Source organism: Natator depressus, chromosome 3 (genome assembly GCF_965152275.1).
Source record: "Natator depressus isolate rNatDep1 chromosome 3, rNatDep2.hap1, whole genome shotgun sequence".
NCBI lineage: Eukaryota > Metazoa > Chordata > Testudines > Cheloniidae > Natator > Natator depressus.
Genome location: NC_134236.1, coordinates 125,901,316 through 125,920,697, shown reverse-complemented (window position 1 = coordinate 125,920,697; position 19,382 = coordinate 125,901,316). Strand labels below are relative to the sequence as shown.

The 19,382-nt window shown below is 43.6% G+C and overlaps 2 protein-coding genes across 2 annotated transcripts in view; both read left to right on the top strand.

Annotated features, from left to right (window-relative positions):
- Window positions 1-19,382, top strand: part of SFT2D1 (SFT2 domain containing 1) — a 73,548-nt gene that overhangs the window by 43,460 nt on the left and 10,706 nt on the right. Inside the window, exon 8 of the transcript XR_012638861.1 lies at window positions 8,718-8,819. The gene's annotated coding sequence lies outside the window, so the exon portion shown is untranslated. The remainder of the gene's footprint in view (window positions 1-8,717; window positions 8,820-19,382) is intronic.
- PRR18 (proline rich 18) lies at window positions 2,776-5,091 on the top strand. Its single transcript, XM_074947009.1, has one exon. The coding sequence runs from the start codon at window positions 2,963-2,965 to the stop codon at window positions 3,665-3,667; it is 705 nt and encodes a 234-aa protein (XP_074803110.1). The 5' UTR covers window positions 2,776-2,962; the 3' UTR covers window positions 3,668-5,091.

Below are 19,382 nucleotides of genomic sequence, written 5' to 3'. Positions count from 1 at the left end.
GCCAATGGGGTAGAATCTCTAAGAGGAGGGCTCTCATTAGGTAGTCCTGGTCCCTTCAGTAGGTTGTTGGGTTGATTAGCTGGGACACAGGGCAGTTGACATTAGCAAACAAGGCACAAGAGGGCCTTTCACTGCTCTGGCCTTCCCAACTTTGTTGTTAGTGGTGGAGGGTATCAATAAATTTTGTGTTCATTGCAGTTCCAGCTGGTGACTTCCACAGGTCATCTGTACTGCAGCAATTGTACACATAGTGATGGACATGGAAGAATTTCATGGAACAGCTTGTGGACTCCTGCTGTCAGTTGGAATGGAAATTAAAGGACAAATGAGCACTGGGGTTATGTTTATATGCTTCATAGGATTGCAACTTTGAGCAGTTGTTTCTGGCAGCAGGGGAGTCAAAACCCTCTTTTTCCAATGGGATAGACATTGGTTTGATTCTCCCAGAACAACAGAAGTTGTTTGATTTTTGGAGACACCTTCCTTTTCTCTGTGACAGACATCAACATGCCTTTCTCAAGGGAAGAAGTTAACTTATGGGTGAGCCTGAGCCATCCTACAAAGCCAGGGCTTTCTCAGGCAGTAGGCTGCTCTGGCGGTAGGTCATGATAGGCATTGAGAGTAAATCAGGCTCTGAGAAGGCCTTGTTTTTTTTAACCTGGGATTGTTGTGCTTGGAATTTGAGCATCAAAAAGGGGTAAGGCAGGTGATGGGGAGCATTGATGGCCTTTTCTCTTCCAAATTGCTGCCAAATCAGGTTGCCCCAAAATGTTATCCTGTTAGGGAATTAATAAGGTTGTGAACACTTGGCCAAAAGTTTCAGATATTTGTGTTTGTCCTCATTAGCCTCTTCAATTATCAGTGATACTTTAAGTGCCTATTTTATAATCCCATCTATGCAGAAAGCATGATAAAATATGGAAAAGGTAGATGAGACCTCCCATTTGAATGACAAGTTAAAAGAAACTAGCTTTGGGCTAAAAATATTCTACAAGTGTTGTTCACAGATGCTAGTTCCAATTAAACACTTCAGTTGTCATTACCACATAGTCTGAAGTCAAATGCTGCTGATCCACTCACCTTGTGTCTCATTACATATTTTAATTGTCTTCATTAATCAGTATTACTGCTTGGTCTGGAGTATCTTATTAATTAGATCACTATCTAGAAAGCTCACTTCTGGAGAACAAGTTACATTCCATGCACGTTCTTTTACCAGAAATGTTTTGTCAGTTATGGCAGCATTTATCCTTTCTGTAAGTGAAGTGCAAGCATTTCCCCCTCAAAAAAATTGATTTAAAAATATTTTCATAAAATCAGAATGTAACTGAAAACTTTATCATTAGTGAACTGATGTAGGCAGGAACTATAGCTGTAGGATAGCTTTCAGAGTAACAGCCGTGTTAGTCTGTATTCGCAAAAAGAAAAAGAGTACTTGTGGCACCTTAGAAACTAACCAATTTATTTGAGCATAAGCTTTCGTGAGCTACAGCTCACTTCATCAGATGCATACTGTGGAAAGTGTAGAAGATCTTTTTATACACACAAAGCATGAAAAAATACCTCCCCTGACCCCACTCTCCTGCTGGTAATAGCTTATCTAAAGTGATCACTCTCCTTACAATGTGTATGATAATCAAGTTGGGCCATTTCCAGCACAAATCCAGGGTTTAACAAGAACGTCTGGGGGGAGGGGTAGGAAAAAACAAGGGGAAATAGGTTACCAGCAGGAGAGTGGGGGTGTGTGTGTGTGTGTGTGGTAGGGGGGTGAGAGAACCTGGATTTGTGCTGGAAATGGCCCAACTTGATCACTCTCCTTACAAAGTGTATGATAATCAAGCAATGTGGTGAGTTATCACTTTTTTGGGTGGGAGACTGTGTCTCCAAAACCTCATTTTGATTGCCTGGGTGAGCCTTTTGATGTTACAGCGATCCAGCAGCTCCTAACAGCGACCATCCAACTGAGGAACAGCAGCTCCCTCCTTCTACCATACTCAACTGGTAGAGGTTAAGTCTAGGAACAAGACAAAGCTAAGAGATTAGGAAAGACGGGGGAGCTTAAGAGACTGGTGCCTATGGCGAGGAGAGTGTGAATGAAGGGTGAGGGGCTGAAACAGTAACAAAACTTCCACTATGCCACCTTATTTCAGAATAAATTTATGGCCTGTGTAGGTCTCTTTAAATTCACCTGTGAATGTAAAAAGGAAGTGGTATCTGTTAACTGTTTCACTACATTTTAGTAGAGAAGGTGAACCGGTAAATCATAAATAGCTGTTGCAAGGGGGAGGAGAGTATGTAGTGGACAGCAAAAAGGGAAAGTGACCCTCTGAATAGCTAAGGGAAGCATTTATATTTTCTACATTTGAATATATTTAATGTTCTTTTTTAATAGTGTATTAGGAACAAATTATTACAATAAATACATATTTTAAGTGACTTTTTTAAAAATGTAAAAAGCAGTAACCCCCCTTCTGCAAGGGGTACAGTATGCCATCGCACTAGCTTTTAAAACACATCCTGAAATCCTCTGTCCTAATATTTTACAGAGGTAAATGGCACAGTCTCGCTCAAACTGTGCTTACAGCTCTTGCCAACGTTTTGCTCTACCTCTTCCTCCTCACAGCCAGTCTTGCCTCTTCTATTAATACTTAAAAAAAAATCACGCCCCTCCTTTCCATCATGGCTCAAACACGCGGAGGGAGTGATCCGCAGCCCCCCGCCGTGAGTGCTTCCCCCGCCCCTGAGCCCCGCCTCCTGCTCAGCCCCGCCGCTGCCTGTGTGTCTCATTCATCGGGAGCCAGCGACGGAGCCCGGCGGTCTCAGCACCGTCGCGCTCTCCCATGGAGCTGCAGCCTGGGCACGCAGCCGGGACCGACCCGTCCGCGGGGGATGCTCGGCCCTGCCCGGGGTGCCATCAGCCCTGAGTCGCTGTGAGGAGCAGAGGGGGTCACTGGGCACCACCATGTCCCTGCCGCCCATCCTGCCTCCCCCAGCCCCGGCCGCTCTCCCCGCCGCCCCCCGAGCGCAGCCCCGGAGGCCGGCGGCCCCCAGGAAGGCAGCGCCGCCGCCGGCTGCCGCGGAGAAGCCGCTGAGGAAGCCGCGGGGGGCGCCCCCGGAGCGGGCCGGTCCCTTCCCCAGCTCCTGGCCTTGCGCCTCCCTGCAGAGGCAGCAACCGCGGAGGCCGGCGCCGGCCCCGCCCCAGCCCCGCGGCCGCTCCTGCGAGAGCCTGTGCGCGGAGGCGGGGGCTGGAGAGGCCGCTCTGCGCTTCTCGCTCAGCCTCCCCCCCGAAGCGGCCCTGGTGCTGCAGCGCCGCAGCCTGGAGAAGCAGCGGGGGCGGCCGAGCCCCTCCGCCGGCCCCGAGCGCCTCCTGCCGGGCTCCCGGAGCAAGGCGGCCCCGGCGGCGGCGGCGGGGGGCTCGGCGCGAAGGGGGGCCCGGGCCGGGCCGGGCTCCGGCCCGGGGGACTTGCGCGCCCTGCTGAAGATCTCGCTGCTGAACGAGCGGCACCGCTACGACGACGTGGAGTACGAGGAGGAGGCGGCGCCGGGGGCCGCGGTGGACGAGGGGCTGGTGCGCAAGTGCACCGAGTGGCTGCGCGGGGTGGAGAGCGCGGCCGGCCGGGACCGGGCCGACAAGCTGGAGACCCTGCCCCACCTGGGGGCGCTCTGAGGCTTGGGGGGAGTGCCCTGCCCGCCCCGCCAAACACCCCCTCTCCCTGCCCTGCCGCACGCCCCCGGGGAGCGCTCTGCCCCCGCCCCTCCTCGCAGCAGTAGCCGGGGGGCTCCCCGTGTGATGTGCCGGGGAGTGGGGTTCTTCTTCGCTCATCATGAACTCCACCGGGAAGCTGGACAGCACCGTGTCCTGCTCCGAAGCCACCTGACGTCTTCGTCTCCCCGGACTTAGAGCCACGGAAAGCGGAGTTTTAGTGCCAGGTTTAACCGCCCGCCCTGCTGCTATCCCCGCCTGAGGAAACTGACTTGCGCTTTGACCCGCTGGAGGCTGGCGGCCGTTCCAGGCGCTACATAAACAGGGGGAAAATGTATTTATAGCTGCTGTATCCTGTGCATTTTCATTCACATTTTGTGGGGAGAGAAAAAAGGGGGCTGACTAATCAGTGTTGGATAGATGCTTCTGATCCGGCTGGGCTGCTGGATGCTTTTTATCTGAAATCAGGAGTTTCTAATGGATGATGGACAGGACGGGGAGGTTAAAATGTGCACGTTGGGGGTGTTTGAATGCGATCAAATGTGAGCAGAAACCAAGACAAACGTTCTCGGCTAGTTAACTTACTGTAAGGCAACAGGTGCTTCATCTGCTGTATTTACTTCAGTGTGTGTTGTAGCAAAAGCTGACTCCTGACATTTGCAGGAATTGTTTATGATCTCTGGGTCTGGGTAGGGAGAGGAAGGTGGGAGAAACTTGTTTAAACTGTGGAGCCTTTATCAGAAATTATCACAAAAGTGTCTTTGTGTTAAACAACAAAAGGCAGTCAAGCAAAAAAGGAAAACAAAACCGCTGTGCAATACAGGGCCTCAAGACAAAGTGTTCAGTTACTGAAGGATAAATGTATTGATTTCCTTTTGAAAAGAAACTACTTTGTAAATAGAGGAAGGGTACACTGATTTTGTCTATTTGTACATAAAGGAACATTTTTATTTATTTGAATAAACGATTAAAGCCTTTTGTGTTGCAACAGCAGCACCTTTGTAACTGTGAATGGGGCTGTTTCTTAATCTGTTGCAGGTATCTGATTGCATTTAATTGTGGGATTGAGAGAAAGATAAACAGTGATTACACAATGATAAAGATGGGCTGATAATATGCAGAGAATGTGCAGCTTATTTAGGATAATTTTAATTTCCTTCCTAGACTAAAATGCCCAGAAGATTTAAAACTTAAGAATTAGAACCAAAACCCTTACAGGTAGGGCCCTACCAAATTCACAGCTATGAAAAACACGTCACGGACTGTGAAATCTGGTCTTTTGTGTGCTTTTATCCTATATTATACATATTTCACAGGAGAGACCAGCGTTTCTCAAATTGGGGGTCCTGACCCAAAAGGGAGTTGCGGGGGGCGGGGGTCTCAAGATTATTTTAGAGGGGGTCGCAGTTTTGCCACCCTTATTTCTGTGCTGCCTTCAGAGCTGGGCAACCGGAGAGTGGCGGCTGCTGGCTGGGAGCCCAGCTCTGAATGCAGAGCTGCCGCCAGCAGCAGCACAGAAGTAAGGGTGGCATGGTATGGTATTGCCACCCTTACTTCTGTGCTGCTGCGGGCAGGGGCGCTGGCTTCAGAGCTGGGCGCCTGGTCAGCAGCCACCACTCTGCAGCTGCCCAGCTCTGAAGGCAGCACTGCCGCCCGCAGCAGCACAGAAGTAAGGGTAGCAGTACAGCAATCTCCCCTACAATAACCTTGTCATTCATCTGATGAAGTGCATTTTAGCCCACGAAAGCTTATGCTCAAATAAATTTGTTAGTCTCTAAGGTGCCACAAGTACTCCTGTTCTTTTTGTGGATACAGACTAATGCAGCTGCTACTCTGAAACCTACAATAACCTTGTGACACCCCCACCCCCAACTACTTTTTGGGTCAGGACCCCTGCAATTACACCATGATGTTTCAGATTTAAATAGCTGAAATCATGAAATTTACTATTTTTTAAAATCCTATGATCGTGAAATTGACTAAAATGGACCATTAATTTGGTAGGGTCCTACTTATAGGAAGATTAATTAAATTTAATGATTGTGTTCAAATAAGCTTAATAGCGGGGATTCAATGAGATGGATAGCTGGCCATGGTTTAGGGAGTGTGCAGAACAGAGCAGGTTAAGATGAGACCTTCAACTGGTTTGCACTCAACATACAGAGCTGTAGCTCTACATATGTGTGTGATATATATGGAGCATTTACCTGGGTGTACAGTTTGAAAAAAATGGCATTGTGCATGAACAGTGTATGAATGTTCTGACACTTATAATCACATTATGTCTAAATTAAACTCTTTCCGACATGTTTAAGGGCACTTGTCTTGATTGAAAAATATGACATTTTAAAGTTGCTACATGCTAAACATATTTTAGTGGAGATGGAAACCCTTTCTCTCTGCTCCATGCTATTCAAAAAACTTAAAAATGCACAGCAAATAGTATTTAACCAAAATTTCCCCCCATCATTGAGACTAAGAACAAATGTAAAAAATGTCAGTTGAAAGGGCAGTGCCGGCAATAGGCATAAGCAGACTAAGCAATTGTTTAGAGACCTGAGCAGCTCAAAGAGCTCCCCATTTGCTTTTTAGGGTAAGTGTTGGGGGACACCCCAAAATATTCCTGTTTAGGGCCCCCAATGGGCTAGCAATGCCTCTGAAAGGGTAAGTCTTAAAATAAAGTTAAGGGTGTGAAAACCAGCTGATAACTCAAGAGTCTCCTCAGGTACTTGTTGCCACAACAATACTGTAATTCACTAACTTAGAAAATTCATAAGTAAATACTTAAGATGCTGTGGCAAACCTTTCATAAGAAATAAATTTGTTTAACGTGTATGAACATGTTAACTTGAATTTATCAAGTATGCTGTAAAGTACTACTACGTGTTAGAAATTAAAAACTATAAATATGGCTTTGTTGTAAAATGTTTCATGGTACTTTAGGGAAGGATTCACTTTTTATGCATATTTGTTTTAGCTTTTTATGCAGTGGATTACTCTGCCATTAATGCAGCAGAGCAGAAAAAAATTGTCTGTGTTGGCAATGCCGTGAACTCCCAGGAGATTCTGGTTTTACAGATAAATTGCTCAAAGTGGTCGTGTATTTTAGCTTCATTTTAAATGACATTTCATGATTGAAGTAGCTCTTTGATTTTGTTCCAGAAAGTTGGGCCTTTTCATACTTTCCTAATATAAGCCACAAAACCTACACCTCTGGATGTCTACTAATTAGATACCAGAGTGCTGGTGGCCACTGTAAAAAATATTTCCCTAATCTGTCACAAATGTGAAATAGTGGTGCTCAGAAGCCCAGAGAAGAATGTGATGCATGAGAAAATAAGTCAAATAATTGAGTGTTATTAAAAATCAGTTTAGAGGCTGCTTTGTAATATTGTGTATGAAATGTAACTGTCACTTAAAATTTCCTTGCAATCTTTTAAAACAATGCATTGCACATAGCCTCTGCCGTAGCTGTTTGATTTAATTTTCAGTACAGCAAGAATATTAGCACCTTGAATCCATTCAGCTCTAGCAAATAGAAATTCACTACATAAATCTGATTTTTACTGGATCAGTCTTGGACATCCTTTTATGGCCACAGTAAAATCAGAGGCATCAGTAGTTGAAGCTGTAGTTGGATTTTCTTCTTTGTTCTTTTTGGCATCATTAATTGTAAGGTACCACATTAGTCTGTTTGGGAAAGTGCTATTTATGGTTAAAGACAAATGCAATGTACTTTTATATACAAATATATTTAATCAGAACATCTAGTTGCAAAGAACAGTCAATCACTTTTAAAGTATCAAGTATAAAAAAAAATTATACATTTGGAACTTGCTAAATTCAGTGTGAGGTGAGAATTCAGCTCATATGAATGCCTGACAGCAGCATAAACTGTTGGTAGCATGATTTCATTCCATATGAAATCAAGTGAAATGAATTTAAAGGGAATATTACATCATGAGAAAGCATGGAACACCTCAAGGCTAGTACTTGCTGTTGGTGGTAGGGAGGGAAGCAAAATTCCAAAGACTCAAAGCATCAAGGAATTTATTATCCCTGATTGATAATCTGATTGAAAATATCCAGTTTGAAGATTGTGAGGTAGCATTTTTCTGAAGAATTAATTTTGTGCAAAGGTACCCAGCTTTTCCTGCATTTTGGGCTGGTGCACCACTGTGCCTTTGAATTAGAAATGGGCCTGAACCACTGGCTTAAGATTTGGGTACAGATATTAAGGGTTACCAATTTCTCAGATGTTTGAACCCAGGAATTTGGTTTGTGTGCCACTCCATTTTAAGTGCACAGGAAGCAGAAACCAACTTCACTTGAAATGAATATTAAGTGTTATTGACTGGAAGGATAACAAACATTGATGTTCATCTAAATGTGTCCATAAACCTCTCCCTTATAGCCAGTGGTTTCAGAAATGTAACATGTTTTCCTTTGTACAGTAGTATTCTAAAGGTGAGATGGAGGCAAAGGTTCAGCAACAGTTATTCACCTCTGAGTCAATTAGGAAGTACAAATATTCATATGCTACAATCACCTTATTGGCTCTTCAGAGAAGTACAGTAGCTTTCAGTGAACTCTGCTGAAGCCAGTGCTAATACATATGTTTGTGTATGCCATCTGATTGGCTAATATAGCTTCAGAACTCAGTACTCATTTGTGAGATAAACTATAGAAAATGACATCACAAAAATGTTTTTATTCATTCAACTTTTCCGTTGAACATACCAATAGCATTTCTAGTGGTCTGGATGCTGAGACTCCCTGTCTTGCTTTGGGTCCATTACTTTATGTGTTTTCCATCTGTGAAAAGGAGAACTACTCTCTCAGGGATGTTGTGAGTATTCATTAATGTTTGTAAAGTGCCTTGAAGAAGAAAAATGCTAGGTGTTTTATTTCCTGTTAATACAGTGTGATACTATTTCCTTGTGCATCCCTGATCCACCACCGGACCTGCTAAAAGTTAACACGCTCTTTAAACTTGTTTAAATTGTTGGTGCAGGTAGGATGTGCCTGAAAATGACACCGCACTCCATCTACATCTTTTGCAAACTACTTTCCTATGCATAGATTTCTCTCTCACAACAAAATCCATCAATTTGTGGTTAGTGAATATTTTTCTGTTTTTTGTGAGTTGACTTGATTTTGTTTGAAACGGTGCCATGTGTGATTGAGAAAGATGGACTCCTTTTTAAGACATTGGAGATGATCTTATCCTTCAAGAAGTGTGCATATCATGAACCTCTAGATATTTTTTCACAGATAAAATATGTCCTTTCTAGGGTTGTCAGGCGATTAAAAAAATTAATTGCGCGATTAATCGCGCTGTTAAACAATAGAATATCATTTATTTTAAATATTTTTGGATGTTTACTACATTTTCAAATATATTAATTTCAGTTACAACACAATATATGTTACAACACAATACACAGTGTACAGAGCTTACTTGATATTTATTTTTATTACAAATATTTGCACTGTAAAAATCAAAAAAATATAATTTTCAATTCATCTAATATAAGTACTGTAGTGCAATCTCTTTATCATGGAAGTTGAACTTACAAATGTAGAATTATGTACATAAAAATAAAACAATGTTAAAACTTTAGAGCCTACAAGTCCATTCAGTCCTACTTCGTGGTCAGCCAATCAGTCAGACAAACAAGGTTGGTTACAATTTGCAGGAGATAAGAAGCAGGCAGCACTGTTTATAATGTCACCTGAAAGTGAGAACAGGCATTCGCATGGCACTATTGTAGCTAGCGTTGCAAGATATTTACGTGCCAGATGCACTAAAGATTCATATGTCCCTTCATGCTTCAACCACCATTCCAGAGGACATGCATCCATGCTGATGACGGGTTCTACTTGATAACGATCCAAAGCAGTGTGGACTGACACGTTTGTTTTCATCATCTGAGTTAGATGACACCAGCAGAAGGTTGATTTTCTTTTTTAGTGGTTGGGTTCTAAAGTTTCTGCATCAGAGTGTTGCTCTTTTAAGACTTCTAAAAGCGTGCTCCACACCTCATCCCTCTCAGATTCTGGACGGCACTTCAGATCCTTAAACCTTGGGTCGAGTGCTGTAGCTATTTTTAGAAATATCACATCGGTACCTTCTTTGCGTTTTGTCAAATCTGCCGTGAAAGCGTTCTTAAAACAAACATATGCTGGGTCAACACCCGAGACTGCTATAACATGAAATATATTGCAGAATGTGGGTACAACAGAGCAGGAGACAAAGAGTTCTCCCCCCAAGGAGTACAGTCACAAATTTAATTGATGCATTATTTTTTTAATGATCATCATCAGCATGGAAGCATGTCCTCTGGAATGGTGGCCGAAGCATGAAGTGGCATACGAATGGTTAGCATATCTGGCATGTAAATTCCTTGAAATGCTGGCTACAAAAGTGCCGTGCGAAAGCCTGTTCTCACTTTCAGGTGACATTGTAAAGAAGCAGGCATCAGTATCTCCCGTCAATGTAAACAAACTTGTTTGTCTTAGCAATTGGCAGAATAAGAAGTAGGACGGAGTGGACTTGTAGGCTCTAAAGTTTTACACTGTTTTGTTTTTGAGTGCAGTTATGTAACCAAAAAAATCTGCATTTGTAAGTTACACTTTCACAATAAAGAGATTGCACTTCAGTACTTGAAGGAGGTGATTGAAAAATACTATTTCTTTTGCTTATCATTTTTACAGTACATATATTTGTAATCAAAAATAATAATATAAAGTGAGCACTGTGCACTTTGAATTCTGTGTTGTAATTGAAATCAATATTGAAAATGTTGAAAAACATCCAAAAATATTTAATAAATTGCAATTGGTATTCTATTGTTATAAGTGCAATTAGTCGCGATTAATTTTTTTAATCATGATTAATTTTTTTGAGTTAATTGCGTGAGTTAACTGTGATTAATTGACAGCCCTAGTCTTTTCCTTTTAATTTAGTGAATCCCAGCTCATTAACCAATAATCTAGATTGCAGTAAAACATAATAAAACTTTACATATTTATTTAATTTATGTCAAGGATAACATGTTTTATGCTCATTTACAGGCTGCAATAGGGTTCATAAAGTAACAGTTGCGCTGGCAAATTTACCAAATCGTAAAATCAGTTGTAACAAGTATGTAAAAGTTTATAAAATAATACAATAATCTATAATAACCAATGTTAATGGAGAATAGGTCAAGTTGTTTTTTATAATGAATGTTACAAACAGGTGAAAAAACCAGAGACACTACATTTGTCCAAACAAATAAAAAGTCCACGTTAATATAATTCCAGAACTATATATAATACTAAAAACAGAATATATAAAACCAAAAATTAATAAATTAGTGTGTTAAATGTTAAGCCTAATTAGTAAACTAAATAATGAGGGGATGGGGAATTCCATCCATCACTCCCATTGTGGCTAATTAAAGAAAGAGAGGAAAAAATAGGGAAAAACAGATGAAAGCTGCTGAAGTGAGCTTCAACATCATGGCTGCTCGCCTGGCCATTTCCTGGGACCCCAGACCTTTGTCACCCTGACCTGAGAGATGTCCTTACCAGACCAGCCAAAGAGAGGGAACCAGCTAACACCACCCTTTACTTGCTCCAGCTAAATCCCGACTACCATCTGGGATAAAATAAAACCAGACTTTAACAGCAGCAACAGCTCCAGCTCATCTAACTAGCTTCTCTTTTCTGCAAAAGGACCAGTATCACCATCGTGAATACCATCAAAGACAGTGGTTCTCTACCAGGGGTTTGTGGCTTCAAGCTGGTTTCAGTACAGAAAACTGGGAGTGGAGCACTGGAGCCCCCACCAGGCTCTGGGAGCAGAACCACAGGGAGCCCTGAGCTCCGGTGCTCCCCCCAGAGCTAAAGCCTCAAGCCCCAGTGCCCCTCACTGGAGCTTAAGCCCTGAGCTTTTCCCCCGCCCCTCACACTCGGTGGCTGAAGCCAAGATCCCTATCCCCTACCCCTCTGGAATTCTTATAGTATGTTGGGGGGGCCTCAGAAAGAAAAAGGTTAAGAAGCCCTGACCTGAGAGACTGTCAAACAAGGGGCATTTTCCTTTTAAAACTCTCTCCAGCTAAAAGGAAAGGCAACAATGGATGTTATTAAAACGAAAGCCTTACTTAATACTTTACATTTCAAATGCTTTAACTGGTTTCCCTTCTTTTCTGTATCTTTAATAAAATATTTTAAAAGATATTTAATAGTCTGTTTGCCATAGTACGAAGCAGCCTTACATGCACGTATACCAAACCCATGACCTTGTTTAACAATGTTTAATGTTAGATGGTAACTGAGTTATGTGAACACCTTTAGCCCACATATTCCATGTAAATCTATACAACACTGATACCCTGTTGGCAGTATCGGTGGAATACCCCAGACTCGTTGTGTTGAAATCTCCCAGGATGAAAAGGCCACACAGATATATAAGTCCCCAAACTAATCTCCTTACTTGCCTCCCTAGGAGTGTTACAGGTCACCTCTGGTTTAACCCACTCATCTGGTCACACCCTGGACCTGATATTTGGCTTAGGCTAGAGGACATCACGACCCAGCCACTGTCCTGGACAGGCCATCACCAAATTAAGGCGGTGGGCAGAGCTGTGAGAGGCTACAAAACCTACAACCCTTATTTAACCACAAAGGCTCATACACTCCATCAAATTCCAAAGCATGCCAAAGGACAGCAATGCTTCGTGCACAGAACAGAGTCAAGTATCTGGTGAACCCTTATTATTGTACCCTTGCTTCAACCATGAATGTGCTGGCACCTAGACAGCCACTCCCCATCACACACACAAACCTTGAGTTTCTGACCCTCTCTCTTCATTGACAATGTGTCAGAAAACTGAGCAGGATGATGTAATCAAAAGGCTGAAACGGACACATAACAAAGAACTTCTGAGCCTCTAGTGTAGCTGTCAAATTCTGCCCTAAGGAGCTGTGCAGGGGATTAATTGATCCTGAGTGCCTACAACCCACAACAGAACTCAGCACCAACCCCTGAGAAGACTATCATCCTACTTTGCTGAAAAGATCTAGTACATTCAGGAAGGTGTCTCAAACAGCATAACTCTGTTCTGCCTGACAAACAGCCTGCCTACACACATTCGCTCCTCAAGAAGTACTGGACACCCCAAAGAATCACGACCAAGATCTGTGAATCCAACTCAGGATTTCCCTGTATGATGAGATTCCAGAGCAACTCGTGCCACTCTTGACCTCAACAGCCAATACCTAACTTAGGGAAGGAATCTCTCCTTTCTCCTTCGAACACAGTAGTCTGACCAACAGAAAAAAATCTACCCTTGATACATAGGTTCTAGTCAATTACTACCCATTATCAAACCATCCCTTCGTAAGCAAGCTCATAAAGCATGTGGACAAAGGTCAACTACACAATCATCTAATTCAAGTGAATATCCTAGACCCAGCATAATCTGGATTCAGTCCAGGATATGGGATGGAAATTGCTTTAGTGGCACTGATGGATGATCTCCTCTTGTGAATGGATAGAAGGCAAACATCCATTCCCATTCTCCCGGATCTATCTGCAGCATTTGACACTGTCAACCAGGAGACACGGTTGTGTTACCTGAGAGATGGCAGAGATCCAGGGTAATGCACCATTATGGTTTGTGTCCCTCCTGAAGGCATGCATCCAAAGAGCTGTGATGGGCAAACTGCACTTCTACTGCTGGATCCCTCACTTGTGGAGCCAAAGGTAGCTTACATCAACCTAACTCTGTAAGCGTCTATACTAAAATGTCACTCCCACCAATGTAAGTCATCCACTACACTGCTTTAATAACTCCACCTCCGCGAGAGCTGTAGAACTGAAGTTAGGTCGACGCAGTATCTGTGTAGACACTGTGTTGCTTAAATTGCCACCTGGGGCTGACAGCCAGAGTCCCACCACCACCTCCTGATGAGGGATTGGGTGGGGGAAAGGAGAGCCCGAGATCAGCTGCCTCCCGGGAGGGATTGAACGGTGCGGGGAAGGAGAGCCTGAGCCTGAGTGGTGGGGCTGCAGCTGTCAGTGCCCCACATTGTCAGTTAAATCAGTGCAAACACTGCTGGTGAGTATGCGCGCCGCCAACAGGAGCATTGTGTGGATGTTAAAAATTGAATTAATTACTGCAGTGGCTGTATGTCAACTTAGCTTAAATTGACTTAATTTTGTAGTGCAGACATGTCCTGAGTATTTTTCCCAGACCTTAGGAAGAGCTCTGTGTAAACCTGAAAGCTTGTCTCTCTCGGTCCAATAGAGAGAGACAAGAAACCCACCTTGCTTCTCTAATATCATAAGACCAATGCAGCTATGACAACACTGCATGCAGCTCTCATCTGTTTAATGAGACCAAATCTTGAGAGGTGCTGAGTAGCTTGAAATACCTATTGGCTTCAGTGAGAGCTGAAGTTACTTAGTACTGCTCACGATTTGGCCCACAAAATCTAACAAAGATCTAAACAGTTTTTAAGTGCTGATTACTCAGACTGTGCCAGACCCATTTGAAGAGTTTCTGTTACCTTCCCAGAAAAGAGAAACCACAGCAACAACTGTTGGAAGTAAAAATATGTTCGATATGTACTATGGTTTTTGCTTCTCTGTTCTGAGATTGCTGTAGTTATGGTTTCAATGTTCTTCCTTTTTCAAGGTGTCATTTCAGATAGCCACTTAGTTTGGCTAATTGACCCAATGAGAGATTTCAACAAAGGGGATACAGTCTTATTATTCTGGACCACAGGCTTCTTGTTACCTGTGCTTTTGCCACTATGGGGGCATCGCTGTCGTACTGTAGGAACTGATCAATATCTACAGTGTCTGCACAGATCTCTCTCAAATTATAGGTGAGGCTGGTAGCACTGCCTATTATTGTGATTGCCAGACACTTCCCAGTATAAGATCCTGTTTTCAGTTGATTATAACTTTACCAAACTTTAACTGTTTTGGCTGAAATTTTCCATGCTGGGTGTCTGTCTCAGGCTGATTTTTCTTCTTCTTTCGTGACAATTTCAGCCAAAATGGTTTAACTGTTTAGAGAATGACACTAGAGAAAAATGTTTTGTCTGTGTCAAAATTCTGCTGACCTTTTCTTTGAACGGCTCCAGCATCCCCATGCTTTGGAGCAGGGACTTGAAATTTGGCAAGGGGTAGCCTTTATGTCAGCGATGTGCCTTCTGCTGTCCCAGTGCCTCCACCCAAACTTTGAGCAGGCTCAGTAGACACTTCTTTGATTTTAGTACCGAAATTCTCTGAAGATACCATTCTCACTGAGCATGGGGCATTTGCCAGATGCACGGGGACTAAAGAGGCCTCAGTAAGCAGGCTTAGCCTCTCAGAGCTCCTAGTACTGACCAGACTCCATATGCACCAACCCCACAGAGCAACTCAGCATGCTCCAGCTTGTCACAGCTTCTAAGAGTGACCATACTGCATCTGTGCCATCCCCATAGCGTGACTGAGCACGTTCCAGCCCTTGATATGGGAGGCTCAGAAGGACATTGCCTGTAATGGCTGTTCTGGACTGTGGTGCAGCTGGGCACTGGAACAGATAGGCATGCAGCAATTCTCCAGAAAGGGCCATAATTTTGGAGTTTAATATACACACTCACATCATACACATTTGAAAGCTTATTTTAATGTAGGTTTAGATGAGGTATGATGTGAAGGTATCACGTGGTGCTGTAAGCCTGTAGGTGAGGGGAAACAATGATACCCAAAATGAGAATGTGTCACATTTTTGCAGTTTCAGAAACACTGCAACATGGCTATGACTACAGTTTTTACTGGTTAAGTTAAAATTAACGCTGTAATGTGGTGTTTATTGGTGAAAGCTACCAAATGACAATGTATTAAAAAGATTTTTATTGGTTTTGCCAGGGCTTTTTTCCTCTCCAGAAATGATGGAGCTGTTTTGCATGTGACAAAAATGGTAAATATCAACATTTTGCAATATACGAATACTTGCATATTTTTAATTGTCAAAGTATCTCACAAGTGATTATAGTTTTTTATATTTTCAATTGAACTTTGCTGACAGACTGATCTGTCTCACACTGAAGGTTGTGCACCAGTAGCAGTCCATTGCATGCCCACAGTTTGCCCTGCCTAGTGGGTAGATATAAATGTACATGAATTCCTAATAATAGACTGTCAGGGTTGGAAGGGATTTCAGGAAGTCATCTAGTCCAACCCCCTGCTCAAAGCAGGACCAGTCCCCAACTAAATCATCCCAGCCAGGGCTTCGTCAAGCCTGACCTTAAAAACCCTCAAAGGAAGGAGATTCCACCACCTCCCTAGGTAACGCATTCCAGTGCTTCACCACCCTCCTAGTGAAAAAGGTTTTCCTAATATCCAACCTAAACCTCCCCCACTGCAACTTGAGACCATTACTCCTTGTTGTGTCATCTGCTACCACTGAGAACAGTCTAGATCCATCCTCTTTGGAACCCTCTTTCAGGTAGTTAAAAACAGCTATCAAATCCCCCCTCATTCTTCTCTTCCGCAGACTAAACAATCCTAGTTCCCTCAGCCTCTCCTCATCAGTCATGTGTTCCAGTCCCCTAATCATTTTTGTTGCCCTCCGCTGGATTCTTTCCAATTTTTTCACATCCTTCTTTAGTGTGGGGCCCAAAACTGGACACAGTACTCCAGATGAGGCCTCACCAATGTCGAATAGAGGGGAATGATCACGTTCCTCGATCTGCTGGCAATGCCCCTACTTATACATCCCAAAATGCCATTGGCCTTCTTGGCAACAAGGGCACACTGTTGACTCATATCCAGCTTCTCATCCACTGTAACCCCTAGGTCCTTTTCTGCAGAACTGCTGCCGAGCCATTCGGTCCCTAGTCTGTAGCGGTGCACGGGATTCTTCCGTCCTAAGTGCAGGACTCTGCACTTGTCCTTGTTAAACCTCATCAGATTTCTTTTGGCCCAATCCTCTAATTTGTCTAGGTCCCTCTGTATCCTATCCTATCCCTACCCTCCAGCTTATCTACCACTCCTCCCAGTTTAGTGTCATCTGCAAACTTGCTGAGGGTGCAGTCCACGCCATCCACCGGATCATTAATGAAGATATTGAACAAAACCGGCCCCAGGACCGACCCTTGGGGCACTCCACTTGATACCGGCTGCCAACTAGACATGGAGCCATTGATCACTACCCATTGAGCCCAACGATCTGGCCAGCTTTCTATCCACCTTATAGTCCATTCATCCATCCCATACTTCTTTAACTTGCTGGCAAGAATACTGTGGGAGACCGTGTCAAAAGCTTTGCTAAAGTCAAGGAATAACAAGTCCACCACTTTCCCCTCATCAACAGAGCCAGTTATCTCGTCATAGAAGGCAATTAGATTAGTCAGACATGACTTGCCCTTGGTGAATCCATGCTGGCTGTTCCTGATCACTTTCCACTCCTCTAAGTGCTTCAGAATTGATTCCGTGAGGACCTGCTCCATGATTTTTCCAGGGACCGAGGTGAGGCTGACTGGCCTGTAGTTCCCTGGATCCTCCTCCTTCCCTTTTTAAAGATGGGCACTACATTAGCCTTTTTCCAGTTGTCCAAGACCTCCCCCGATCGCCATGAGTTTTTAAAGATAATGGCCAATGGCTCTGCAATCACATCCATCAACTCCTTTAGTACTCTTGGATGCAACGCATCCAGCCCCATGAACTTGTGCTCATCCAGCTTTTCTAAATAGTCCCAAACCACTTCTTTCTCCACAGAGGGCTGGTCACCTCCTCCTTATGCTGTGCTGCCCAGTGCAGTAGTCTGGGAGCTGACCTTGTTCGTGAAGACAGAGGCAAAAAAAGCAATGAGTACATTAGTTTTTTCCACATCCTTTGTCACTAGGTTGCCTCCCTCATTCAGTAAGGGGCGCACACTTTCCTTGACTTTCTTCTTGTTGCTAACATACCTGAAGAAACACTTCTAGTTACTCTTAACATCTCTTGCTGGCTGCAACTCCAAGTGTGATTTGACATTCCTAATTTCACTCCTGCATGCCTGAGCAATATTTTGATACTCCTCCCTTGTCATTTGTCCAATCTTCCACTTCTTGTAAGCTTCTTTTTTTGTGTTTAAGATCAGCAAGGATTTCACTGTTAAGTCAAGCTGGTTGCCTGCCATATTTACTATTCTTTCTACACATCAGGATGGTTTGTTCCTGTAACCTCAATAAGGATTCTTTAAAATACAGCCAGCTCTCTTGGACTCCTTTCCCCGTCATGTTATTCTCCCAGGTGATCCTGCCCATCAGTTCCCTGAGGGAGTCAAAGTCTGCTTTTCTGAAGTCCAGGGTCCATATTCTGCTGCTCTCTTTTCTTCCTTGTGTCAGGATCCTGAAGTCGACCATCTCATGGTCACTGCCTCCCAGGTTCCCATCCACTTTTGCTTTCCCTACTAATTCTTCCCTGTTCGTGAGCAGCAGGTCAAGAAGAGCTCTGCCCCTAGTTGCTCCTCCAGCATTTGCACCAGGAAATTGTCCCCTACACTTTCCAAAATCTTCTTGGATTGTCTATGCGCCGCTGTATTGCTCTCCCAGCAGATATCAGGGTGATTGAAGTCTCCCATGAGAACTAGGGCCTGTGATCTAGTAACTTCTGTTAGTTGCCGGAAGAAAGCCCCGTCCACCTCATCCCCCTGGTCCGGTGGTCTATAGCAGACTTCCACCACGACATCACCCTTGTTGCTCACACTTCTAAACTTAATCCAGAGACTCTCAGGTTTTTCTGCAGTTTCATACCGGAGCTCTGAGCAGTCATACTGCTCTCTTACATACAATGCAACTCCCTCATCTTTTCTGCTCTGCCTGTCCTTCCTGAACAGTTTTTATCCATCCATGACAGTACTCCAGTCATGTGAGTTATCCCACCAAGTCTCTATTATTCCAATCACATCGTAATTCCTTGACTATGCCAGGACTTCCAGTTCTCCCTGCTTGTTTCCCAGGCTTCTTGCATTTGTATATAGGCACTTAAGATAATCGCTGATCATCCGGCTTTCTCAGTATGAGGCAGGAGCGCTCCCCTCTTGCACTCTCCTGCTCATGCTTCCTCCTGATATCCCACTTCCCCACTTACCTCAGGGCTTTGGTCTCCTTCCCCCAGTGAACCTAGTTTAAAGCCCTCCTCACTATATAATACTTCTCCATTTGTAATCTTTGGTACATACAATAGCATCTAGTTTGCCTGATTGAAGGTTTAATTTGTAATTGCCTGTGCATGCTGTACTAGCCTTTGAAGTATCCTAGAAACTAGATTTTTAATACAGTGACACTTATGCATGTCAGTATTAGTGTTAGAGATAATACATAGTTTTTGCATATTCATAATATGAAGCTGTGAGAGAAAAAAAGTAGCCTAACAAGAAATAGTGAAGACAAAGTCCACAAACAAGTCCTTGCCTCTATACTGAAGAGGGATGAAGGGCATGTTATAGCTCTTATCACCCATGTCATCAGCAATATGACAAACCCATTTGACACCAAATCACATCCAGATGTGTTTATCAACATATATACTGGCCTTCACGTAACACCAGATGTACGAGGGTCTCTAATGAAAATAGCAGATGTTGGTGAAGAGCAAATGGAGAGATTTATGAGAGGTGCACTTGATTCTGACAGGACACACAGCTTC

Coding starts and splice junctions, on each gene's coding strand:
- PRR18 (XM_074947009.1), top strand. CDS start 2,963: ATGTCCCTGCCGCCCATCCTGCCTCCCCCAGCCCCGGCCGCTCTCCCC.